The sequence below is a fragment of the Montipora capricornis genome, chromosome 5 (genome assembly GCF_036669925.1).
Source record: "Montipora capricornis isolate CH-2021 chromosome 5, ASM3666992v2, whole genome shotgun sequence".
Classification (NCBI taxonomy): Eukaryota; Metazoa; Cnidaria; class Anthozoa; order Scleractinia; family Acroporidae; genus Montipora; species Montipora capricornis.
Window position 1 is genome coordinate 18,927,690 of NC_090887.1, and position 12,410 is coordinate 18,940,099.

At 39.3% G+C, this 12,410-nt stretch overlaps 3 protein-coding genes across 3 annotated transcripts; 2 read left to right on the top strand and 1 right to left on the bottom strand.

Moving 5' to 3' along the window:
- The first annotated feature begins 105 nt into the window (after positions 1-105).
- Positions 106-3,164, top strand: LOC138049778 (E3 ubiquitin-protein ligase NRDP1-like). Its single transcript, XM_068896192.1, has 2 exons — positions 106-280; positions 828-3,164. Exon 2 carries the CDS (start codon positions 829-831, stop codon positions 1,795-1,797), a length of 969 nt encoding a protein of 322 aa, XP_068752293.1. The 5' UTR covers positions 106-280; position 828; the 3' UTR covers positions 1,798-3,164.
- Positions 3,165-3,765: 601 nt separating this feature from the next.
- Positions 3,766-8,266, top strand: LOC138049791 (small integral membrane protein 15-like). Its single transcript, XM_068896216.1, has 3 exons — positions 3,766-4,053; positions 4,373-4,471; positions 5,651-8,266. The coding sequence occupies exons 1-3, from the start codon at positions 3,957-3,959 to the stop codon at positions 5,701-5,703; spliced, it is 249 nt and encodes an 82-aa protein (XP_068752317.1). The 5' UTR covers positions 3,766-3,956; the 3' UTR covers positions 5,704-8,266.
- On the bottom strand, positions 7,128-10,241 carry LOC138049787 (uncharacterized). The gene has a single exon (XM_068896212.1). The coding sequence runs from the start codon at positions 9,619-9,621 to the stop codon at positions 8,518-8,520; it is 1,104 nt and encodes a 367-aa protein (XP_068752313.1). The 5' UTR covers positions 9,622-10,241; the 3' UTR covers positions 7,128-8,517.
- Positions 10,242-12,410: the final 2,169 nt, after the last annotated feature.

The following is a 12,410-nucleotide window of genomic DNA, read 5'->3' on the forward strand; positions in this document are numbered from 1 at the left end:
TCTATGTCTATTCTTCCCTACCCTCCCTAACGAATGCTCAAGCCCACCCCACCGGGGATACTTGTTTGGAATCCCAGAATTCAAGCGTTGTTGTGAACTGAAAAAATTAATATGGCGACGATCGAAGGTTTGCTATTCCTGAAATTTCCTTTTGCAAGAAGGAATAAAACGAACAAGTCAATTCTCTTGCAGTAAGCATATGTGAAGTTTTACGCCCGAAGGATCATTACAGCAGAACACATCAAGATCAACCATTGAAGGTTCCCTGGAAAACAGATCGGTAACAACAAATTATCGTTTTGTAATCAAGCTTAAACTTACATGTAGCTTATTAATACATGACATATTTCTTCTTTTTTGTGAAGAATTTTGAGTTGCAAAAATGAACCCTCGTAAAATTATGTGCTGTACATGTTTTTCGTTTCTCTACGTTGTATGACAGCCAGTTTGCATTGGGTAGCAAATGTGAATATCCGTCTCTCATTTAACAGACAGGAACGGAAATTTTGAGTTCTGATGACAGAGTTTTTATAATACTTTTTGCAAAAGCAACGAAGTTAAATGTTTGAGACTCATTTTCTCCCGCCCATGTATTAGAAGAATGACTTAACGTAACTTTAAGTTACAGAATTCTCATCCATTCACCAGGGAAATGAGAGCCACTTTTAGTGGTAAACAATATTTACTGGTTGAAAGGTTCTTACAGAGAAAAGTGTATCCTTGATCTTCAGGATAGCCCAAGGCTGTGTATTTGAGACCTTGGCCAAAGCTTAATTTTGAGATATAAACTAAATAACATGTATTCTCCACTTTTTTGGGTTTTCCAGAATGGGGTATGATGTGGGCAGATTCATCAGTGCCGTAGATGAAGAACTCATATGCACAATATGTGGAGGTGTGCTGGAGGATCCTCTTCAGGCACCTGCTTGTGAACATGCTTTTTGTGCGGCTTGTATACATGAGTGGTTGAACCATCAGCAGACGTGTCCTGTAGATCGCCGAAATCTAACCCCTCATCAGCTCAAGCAAGTTCCGAGGATTCTGAAGAACTTATTGTCAAAGCTGACAATCCAGTGCGAAAATTCCATGTTTGGCTGTGAGGGTGTAGTACGTCTTGATCAGCTTCAGTCCCATTTATCCCAGTGTGAACACAATCCAAAAAGACCAGTGAATTGTGAGCAAGGATGTGGATTGGTTGTCCCATTTGATGAGATGCCTCAGCACAACTGTGTGCGTGAGTTGAACAGCCTCATCCAAAGTCAAAACTTCAAACTTGCTCAATTGCAGGCCCAGATTGACGACCTGCGGCAACAAGGTAATGAACAAAAAAGAGAGATGCAAGCTCTCAAGGATATGATACGATCCATGCGGGTGATCAACTTGCCACAGGCACTTCCGTTGTTGCCAAGTAACATTCAACAGCTTGAACACTATGACAATGAAATCCATCAGTGGCTTAACAGGTTACAGTCAGCGAGAGTTACACGTTGGGGTGGTATGATTTCAACACCGGATGCAGTTCTTCAGGCTGTTATTCGCAGAGCATTGGCTGATAGTGGATGCCCTCCAACAATTTTAAATGAACTCATGGAGAATGCACACGAGCGCAAGTGGCCACCAGGTTTAAGCACTCTTGAAACGCGACAGCTGAATCGACGACGTTATGAACAGTATGTGTGCAAGAGAATCCCTGGCAAACAAGCGGTAGTAATCATGGCATGTGAGAATGAACATATGGGAGAATCAATGACACTGGACCCTGGATTAGTGATGATTTTTGCCCATGGAATTGAATGATTTCAATCTATTACCATTACTACAGACAGTGCCGGTAATAAAACTTATCAATGTGCATTTCTGTTCATTTGCACCTAATTTTATGTGAATTTGAAGGAGATATGTAGGGATTTCAATCCCTTAGGCCCTAATATCGAAATGCATATTCTTTCAATTTTTAATGGCAACAGTAATTACATGCCGCAGGATCTCTTTAAAATTCAAGATATTTAATTTTCAGTGTTGACCATTTCTTTAATTTTAATGACTGCTTCCTTTTGCTAGCAGTGATATTGTTCGGAGAAACTTGGTGCTGGTCACTCTCAGAGGTTAAAGGGTAATTATTATTGATCAATACACCTTTCATTGATTCTTTGAATTTCATATGCACAGCATTTCAATAGGCCAGTTTGGTATTCTAATTGTCGGACTGGATCTAGCATGAAATGGAGGCTAATGCGGGCAAATTAATTTCCATTTAAAAAGATTTGACCGAATTAGCCTCCATTTCATGCTAGATCCAGTCCAGCGGTGAGAATTCGAAAATGGCCTATTGTAAAACTGAAGGTTACAAAATAATACAATTTCAGTCGTCTTCCCTTTGACATGAATGTAAATAAGTAGCTAATTAGCTTGGTCTTAAGCAACAGAATTTAACTCAGTGACTCCATTGACTGATAACATTCCTGTCAATATGAGGAATTCATTGTTTTAAAAAAGATGTCTAGATTTGTGAAGATTTAATCCATTTCCATCCTCTCGATCCTCGGTTTTACATAGCAAAAAATACGTAGAGTGAAAAATGTTTCTTGATAGTGCAAATTTTGTCTTAAATCTGGCTTTGAAATGTGGATAAAATAGAATGACACCACACTGACATGTAGGTGGATTGCAAACTACAACACAGCCAGAAAAAATACAGGTTTATCGTTAACTGAATTGCCACTTCATGGTGATGATTTTCAATAGTTTTCAATAGTTTGCTTGAGCATTTGCAATAAAGCACTTTTATCAACAATTTGTTTCACTGTATCAATACGCTAAAACAAGTGCAAAATATACCATGACTTTTTATAGTTCATTATTTGTGCAGATAAGTAGTTGTAAAGTACTTACAGGTCATACTCTGCCTACCTTAATGGCCCACCTTCAACTGACAGGCTTTGCGTGCCGTAGAACAGTAATATTTTCATACATGAAAATCCAGCCAAAGCTGAAATTTATCCATTCAGATCGCTGTGATAAGCAATGCGAATTTCCATAACAAAAACAAACGGCCAAAAAGCCTGTCGGTTGAAGGTGGGCCTTTAACATTTTTTTTCCCAAAACTTCACTGATTAATAAAAAATAATTGCTGAAATTTAGAGAATAAATCTCTTATATTTAGATGGTTTTTTGTGATCTGCTTTGCATGTATTTTCTTTTCTTTGGAGGGCTTTACTAAATATCAAAGTGTTAAAATATTCTAAGCCACTTCAGAGTAAGGTCTATCGGGGTGTTGATTGAAGATGCAACCTGGGAGCTGGTGGTATAAACAGAACAAGCAAATGATTTGCATAAGGAAACTTTACAGCAGAAGTGAATAATACACTCTGATGCATAAGTGAACTGCAATATTTCTTCCTAAATTCATGAATAACACAATAATTGTTGGAACATTCACACACAGACCGTTAACCTGTGTATAGCTACTGTACCCTCCCCTCAGGAGAAAAAATAGAGAAAGGAGCCTTCCCTGATTTTTTTTTTTCGGATAGGAGGAGGAGGCAGCTGCACTCAGGCTAAAAGAGCCTTAACCCAAACCCACTCATCTCATGGCTATTCTTTTTGTTTTGTATTACATTATCCGGCAAGGTCATTGCCAGGGTCTTCCATCTCCACACCTCCAGGGAAGATGAAAAAACCTGGAAACGAGGCAACGTCATTGCCAGGGTCTTCCATCTCCACACCTCCAGGGGAGATGAAAGAACCTGGAAACGAGGACTTTTGTACCTCTCCCTACTAAATTTTATGGTGCCAAATCGTCATCTCAGCTCAGCCCCAGAAAAGACTACTGTTGCCCGACACAAAAGTGCTGTAAAATTAATTAATTAATTTTAAAGTAATCTCTCGCCTTTTCTAAAGATTTGGGTACCGTGTCACTAGTAATGAAATGATCAGCGGTATACCCATTACTCAAAATGGCCGACAGTTCGACGGAAAAGGGTCCCTGGGAAGAAACGTTGGATTCCTTCATCAGATACGTTGCATTAAATCCGAAAGAATTCCTTCTGTACGGTAATCCACACTGTTTACGTTTTAAGTAGTTTATGTCTCAGTTGAGATCGATTCTATCCCACACGATCGGATATGCATGATCTGCATGACAAAACTCACAAGAGCTACAGTTTGTCGCAGAAAAGAGAACCCGACAGCTCAGCAAGACAGGAGAGGCCTTTCTTTCATCGTTATTTAAGGTTTATTGTTTACCAGAAAAAAAATTAAATCAAAGAAATGTGAATGAATGGAGTTTCTGAACCAAAATAAGAGCAATAGCAAGTCATGATCCTGAGATAACCGTTTTATTATGCATTAACGTTTATTCATTAATTTGCAGTGTTTGCAATCCTTACCCCTTTGATGGTTGTGACCTTTTTTCTGTCGCTAAAGTTAGCGAAACATATCGAAAAAAATGAAAAGGACAAGAAGAAAAAAGGCAAGTGAGAATCTCAACATTACAATAGTGGTTAAACTTAAGGGCCTCCCTTGTTCTTTTAGTCCACTGCCCAACAAGAAAATACCCTTGGTGCCAGAGGAATTTTTTTCAAGGTCGGAGAGAATGCTCAGCGATTCTAAATGAACGGTAGAGGACGCACAAAAAAAACCTCCGCTCGCACAACCCCAGAACCTCATCTCCTTCTCATCAAATTGGGACAGAATTTGTCCTAGTAGTTCTTTGATTGGACATTACGTTCGAGGGAGTTTCTGATTGGACAAATCGAAAAACCAGTTCCCAACAGCTGTTGTGACAAGCAGCGTTGCATGACTTCAACCCGAGAGGAAAAGGCCAAACTGTTCTGTTGGTCTGTGGGCTGCTTCAGTGCCTTCACGCACTATAACGGCTTTGCCAACATGAAAAGATCCATTTTAATTGTAGTTAAATTATTTTCCATGTCAATTCGTGCACAACAGTGCTTGTAGATACTCAAGCTCATTTGAGAGCAGTCAGGAGAATTAACTAAAAGAGTTGAACTCGTCAGCATTTGTTGCAACTGTGTCTGTTAACAGAGGACTTATGGACAAAAAATGGTAAGGAAGAACACAAAAGTTTCTCACATTTTGAAGTCTTCCATTCTGCACTTTAGGCTGTGATCTGTAGCTCTTTGCTATTACAGTATCCTGTTTTTAACACATTCAACAATAAAGTTTGGCTCTGAGGGAAAAAAAATTCATCAAATAAATCAATCTTACACACCAAAAATCAATACAACATCTTTAAAATTGTGCCAAAATTATTAAAGCTGTTGAAGTGAATAGCCATAACTGTAATCACAATTTTCAGGAATGTTTGTTAATGATAAGCTTCATTGCGTCCCGTGGAAAGCAGTCTAAGCTTGGCAGCGAAAACTGGTGTGACGAGAATGTGAACTGTCTCTACAAAATGGAAATGAGGTTCTGGTCTGGTTTTTGTTAATTTGATCTGATTAGTCAAAATTCGCGTAAAGAGTCAGTTACGCTTTGTGTTGTGTTATTGCCCTTTTTCAACAAAGCACTCACTCTGCACACTATTCCATAATATTCCATGATAAATTTCACACTGGTCTTCCATTGTAATAAAATGATAACCCCCCTTACAAAACTTACAGATTTCTTCTGTTTACTTTTGTCAATGCAGCTTCTCGTCAAACAAACTTAGCAAAATCGAGAAGGAGAGCTAAAGCTGACTGAATTTGCAGTTGGATGAAGATCTGAGTTGTTGTAAATACATATTGCATTCTTTTCTTGGAACTCGAGTAAGTGAAAAGAACAGGAGTGTTTTTGAGTTAACTATTTCTCGATCACAATACTTGCATGAATTCAGCATTATACGGTTCAACTTCTTCAACAACGCTCAGCACTTTCTTTGACAAGAAGAGGCAGAGTGGCTAAGGGATTAGGTCTGGAGTTCCTTGGTTTTAGTGCGCACAACTTCTCGACTGCTTCCTGTTGGATTTGTTTATCTGTTTATTGTTCCTGAGAAGCCTTTGGGGGACTGGTTGATGAAGGACAATAAAATAATAGATAAGTTTATTTTCATGAAACCGCTACTTCCATGAATCATGATTGATGTAAAGTAAAGTGGTGAATAAGAGAAGCATGGAAGTGTTGACAAGTTGGCTTGGTGATGATTGACACTTTGTAACTAAGAGGACATTCTTCCAAAGATCAACCATAACATCTCTAATGAAGTTGTACATGGTTGCTTTTGCTGTGCATGTTTTCTTGCACAAGCATAACTTTCCATATTTCAATTCTGTGAAAAGCAAAACAAAAAAAACACGGGCAAGCTGGATGGCCAACAATTGCGCAACATCACCAGTACCCAATTTGCTCTATCCAATATCCATTGTGGCAGCAGCAGAAATTTTGAACTACAATCTTAAACAAAACTAATATTGGGAAAATGTGACATGCCTCTATAAAATGCTCATTCCCTAATTTGTCTGTGATAAAAGTTTAAATTCTTCCAACTTCCTCTCCCCCTGCCCCTAAACCAATGTTGGTTTAGCAATGGCCAAAGGTTTGCACAGTATTTTTCAGCACATTATCAACATTGGTAGTGGGGAGAGGGGGGACCAATAGACTGTTTTTGGGAGTTCATGTCAAATAGGCGTTAATCAAATGGCAGCCATGTTGAGTCCTGATGGATTGAAAACTTTTGTTTTGCAAACTGAAACTTGTTCTCAAACATTTCAACTTGACGCTCAGGGGCGAAATATATTGTCTATGGCCGATATGGCCGCTGTGCGTGTAAAGACCATGATGTTTTAAGTTCGAATTTTTCCCAAGAGTTTTGTCTAAGATTGTGGCATCCAAGGGGGGCGTTTGGAAGAGGAAAAGTTATTTCACTAGTTAACGCATTATTCGTTCACTTGGAACATTTTAGGCTACATTTCTCCACCAAGAAAAACAGAATTTTTCATGCATGTAGGCTATCCAATCATGCTAAAGATGGCTTTTCTTTATGTCTGATTTGCGTGTTTACAAAATAATTTAATAATTAAAAGTAGTTACATTTGTTGGTATTACTTTTGGAAAGTCAGTGTTCCCTCCCTTATCAGCACTTAAATGAATTACCGGCAATCAAGAATTGTGACTAAAAAGTAAATTGACCCTTTGTTCACAATGGTTTTATTCAGAACTTTACTCATTTTATCACTGTTACAAACTCTCAATGCTTACTCGAGTATTCCAAAACAATTTCCTTTAATTTTAAGAATATGTGGTAAGTTCCTCACCATTGAAAGGTGTTAAATTTCTCAAATATATACGTGTAAGTCATTGTCACTAGGTGATGAATAATTGTACTCCTCTTTTTTCTTACAATGTATTACTATACTTACTATTCATTATCAATCTATGGCATTGCAAACAAAAAGAATTTCAATGACTGTTAGATAAAAGAATTCTGAAGGAAAAAAAGTCTGGAATAAAAGAAATTCTGGAATAATTACCCTATAATTTTTGAAAGAAGCACCAAATTAGTAATCAGAAAGTCCAGAGTTTGTCTCCAATAGCCCACTTTCGATATAATTATTAAAATTCAGTCCTAAACAAAAGGCATCTTCTTTAGGCTCTGGGAAATAAATACAAGGATTGGTATGAGTTTATTCCCTAGAGTCTTGAGGATGCCTTTTGTGAAGGATTTATTTTTAATATTATTGAAAGCACGCGATTAAAAGCACTCATTCTTATTTTCCTGGGAGCTTCAAGCGTGCAAGTGAAATTTTTTTCCACCTTTTTGAAAACATGGAAATACCAAGGATTTGTTTTTATCTCTTTAACTGGCACAAGACAAATTTTATAAATAATATTACAGTTACAGCATAATTGTTATAGTTAGAAACCATAAAACCCTGTGCAAATGGCTCTAAGTGTCCTGTTTAGAGGCAAAAGAAAAGGCTGTCATGCTTATATGTGGGTGTTGCAAAAACAAGACACTTGTTTTGAATCTAATTTTGCATAGCTTACAGTAGTTTCAGGAAGTACTGACAGCTGACAAAAAGTGTCAGCTTTTTCACCTCTTTCAAACATTGAATTAAAACTAATTTTGACAATGACAACATAAAGTCCGCGGTTTCTACATGGGCTTCCTTGTCATTACCACCTTAAACATTTGTAGTCTATCGTCCTTAAGTTATTAGAAATTTCTAGTGTATTGTGTTTTTTCTCTCTTTTCTTTTAATATGTGGTTACCGGTAATGGCAAATAAAATGAATGAATGAATAAATAAATGAAACATGATCATCAATTTTTCTTTTGAAATGAGACGTTTTTTAGCATTTTTTAAACATGGCAGGCTCAGACATAGTCTCCCTCGCAGCCTTTTTTTTGCATGTCACGCAACTTTTTGGGGGAACGTTGCGTGACATCCAAAAAACGGCTGGGAGGGAGACTAGCCCAGACACCGCTAGAGAAAGGTGCCGTTGGGACCCTTGGTGATGCACATTGTTAATTTACTTTTCAAAACTTATCCCTTGTTTACCAAACGTATTTTGTGCATTAATCATGCTTATACCATAAGATATCACCGACATTATCGACATAGCGACAATATTTCTGAGTTAACCAAAAGGACTTGAAAATTGAAGTAGTCTCTTTATAATAATATTCACCTAAGACTTTTTTTACATGCTCAGTAGCTTCCACTGCATGATAATGAGGCATGTATGAAAAAAGGTGGTGGGCTATATGGGTATCTCCAATGTGGTGAAACACGTGGTTCAAGATGCCATAATCCCGGTCGATTGTGCAAAGAGCTCCTTTCAACCAGTTCCACTCTTTTCCTCTATAATGAGGAACTGCCGCATCAGAATGCTGCAAATCGGTGATGAAGACCAGCCAGAAGTTGACAATGAGATACGGGATGATATAGACTTTCAGTAGCCACATAAAGGAGTTGAGATACGCCATGTAACCTAGGACACCCATCCAGGCGACCAAAGCAATGTCACTGATGACGACGTCTCTATAGTCCCTGCCACTGAAGATGGGACTGTTGGGATTAAAGTGATCGGTGTGTGTGTGATACTTCCTTCCCGTAACATGCAACAACAAATAACCTGGCCATCCCAGCAGTGACACTTTCAACAGGTTTAGAATGTTGCTGGTTGAAGAGAGGGCAGCAACACTTGCTTCACCGAACTCTGCTTTGGTACTGGGGACAAAGACTTCGTCATGGTCCATATCATTTGTGCTCCGATGGTGCTTTGCGTGACTTATTCTCCACGAATGATAAGGCACAAGGAGTGCCGAGTGTAACACAAGCCCGGTAATGTCATTAATAGTCTTGCTATCTGAAAAAGCGTAATGCCCACACTCATGCGCCAAAACCCAAACACCGGTGCAGACACAACCTTGACACACCCAATACAGCGGCCACAGCACATAACTGGCCCATGATGGCAAGTAAGGGTGATCGAAATGTCCTGTACACCAATAAAACAGCCAAGCCAAGCTTACGTCCCAGGCGACGTACGAAAAAGATCTCAACGTTGAGCGCTCAAAACATTGAGGTGGAACGACAGCTTTTAAATCTTTCAACGTGAACGGCGGTTCGCCGGTCGGCCGCGGTTTCTTGTTTAGTGTCTCGTAGCTCGCCGGCATTTTAAACCGAGCCGGCTTTCAACATTAAAATGGCTGGATACAGACACTGTTGAAATTGGTTGGCGTTTTCGAGCGTAAAATACAGGAAAACAGTCGCGATTTTAAGTAACCCTTAAGCTACCAGTACAAAGGATGTCAGGTGGCTGTCGTCTGCGTTGATTTCATGTTAATAATACGTCAACCAATGAAAGTGATTGATTCTCCGCGTGTTTGGGAAGGTCGCGTGATTGAAGGTCGTTCAAGGTGAATCGCAGGATCCTCGTCGCAAACCGGTCGCAAACACTAAAAATGTTTTGTCGTTACCAAAGAGGATTCACAGATCTTGGAACTTCTTTCACCCTTTACGCGATGAATAAAGAATCTCAACTGCGTCCTGCAAGCAGAATTATAAACAATGGTTACAATGAATATTGATTAATTCAAGGCGCCGGTTTTGCATGCATTTCTCGATGCATGTCGTTTAATATATATTCGAGAATTGAAACGAGATAGGATTTCGCGTAGGGAGGTGTTTCAAGAGAGTACTTAACTTCTGATAAGTAGCTCAAGACATTGCTCTTTCGTCACTGAACACGTGCGCGAATTGGTAACAGTTAGGGATTTCATCTATTGGTTTTAAAAGTGTACTTATTATGTACTATGAAAAATTAATTCTTAAATGCTTCGGGCACATTGGGAAACGGCTTTCTCCCAAAACAAAATACAGCGATTTGATATTTAAGATATTCAGGGGACCATTTCTCCATATCAGTGATTTGATAACGATTTGTTTCGGTTTCTCATCCCGATGGTCAAAGAGATTTTCCGCATTGTGTAGCACTGTTTCGCTGAAAAAGAGATCTCAGGAGTCTGTGCATGATAGAGATCAGTCTTTCGTGTGAAGTAACCCACGAGGATGGCATGTCCTCGGACAGGGGCACCCAACGAGAACATAGTTCAAAACCAGTTAGACATAGCATCGTTAAACGTATTTTAGTATTTAAACGGTAAATATAGGCATATTTTTATTCCCTAAAAATTTTTCATCTGTTCGGATTTCCTGCTGAAAGTCTAGTGATCCGAAAATTATAGGGATCAAAACTTACCTTTTCGAAAATTTCAGCCAGAAAGAAGGCTCCCGAAAATTCTAGGTGACCTTTTTAGGGTAAAATATCCGTTAAAAATGGGCAATCAATACCATTTTTTAGATGTTCGAAAATCCGAGGACAGGCAGGGAAGCAAGAAATTTTACAACAAATGTTCCGAAAATTCTAGATCTCAAATCGTCTTCCGAACAGACATTTTCCGAAAATTGACGTTGGGTGCCCCTGTTCGGACGCTGAGTGATCGACCCCGAATCACTGTTACGACAAAAGCCAAAGTGCGGGCAGCCGACCAAGGTTTCAAACCACCGAATGACCGGCGGCATGTCTTAGGCAACAGCCCAGTGCCCAGGGCACATTTCCCTGGCTTTGGGTAGGACCCAAAGCCAGGGAAATGCGCCCTGGCGACGAGGTTGTGTCTTAGGCACCCATTTTAAACAGCGCTGATAACTTCAACATTATTGAAGTCTACTCACTGATTTCACCCCCCCCCCCCCCCTCCCCCCCCCCTTCAACTATAAATAAAGTAATTATTTTAAAATGATTAGCATTTCAATTACCTTTCATAACTTTTAAAGGGAGAAAACTCGGGTTTTGCTCTTGAAAACTGAATTACCGGACTACTGGTCAATTCAGTAGTAGATTGCAAACTTTGACCAGCTGCTGGTCATATAGACACGACGAAAGAACAGTTAGTGGCATTTACGTTGCAAATTTCTATATGTCAGAGCTGGATTTAGACATTTCCCCCTATTGATTTTAATTAAGTGAAGCTATGATCTTCGCAGTTATGAATGCAATTTTTACAATTGCGTAGAGAAGCCTGAAAAATTCAGGATTTCAACGGGGTTTGAACCCGCGACCTCGCGATTCCGGTGCGACGCTCTTACCAACTGAGCTATGAAACCACTGACGTTGGGAGCTGGTCATTTGTGGGTTCTAATGGTCCCGTGAGGAATGAATCAATCAATCAACCGTGAGGAATGAATCAATGATGAAATGAATACCATTTCATCATTGATTTTAATTAGCAGGATATTTTCAGAATAAAAAAGTTTTTTTTAGAGTAAGAACAAGGAACTAAATTTTAATAATATTGTTCAATGGGAAGAAGCGATGGCGCAGTAAGGTGCTGCTGTCTCTATTAAAGAAAACAATGAAAGCAAGGTAACACCAAAACACCAACCTGATGTGGCCAACACATCACGCATGCGCACAACTATTTCACCCGGTCAATTAGCAGCCATGGACAGCTGTTTCGGCCTTGCTGGGCCTCATCTATTACAGACATGTTTTGGAGGCCAATTTACTTTGACCTAAATTTAATTTAGTTTATTTCGGTTCCACCCCCTAGGAGGTGAGCGTTACAAAACCGACTGAAAGCTTCCATTAATGGTGTGCCCTTTAAGGCCCTAGCAAACGTCTTTTCAGCATTTGCTTGTTGAACAGCAATGTCAAAAATCGTTTGTCACCCCCCTTTCAACCTTGTTGAGCCACGCTGAATCGAAGTTGAATCGATGTTGAATGCGTTTAAATGCGTTTAATCTTTGCTTCAACAGCCATTCAACTCATTTCTTTTCAATGTTACAGCGAATGTTGAATGAAGTTGCTATCCACTTTCAACATTGTTACAGGTATGCGCGTGCGCACTGATCGGTCTTTCAATGACGTATTTATGTTCGTATCCATAGTAACAACCGCGGACTG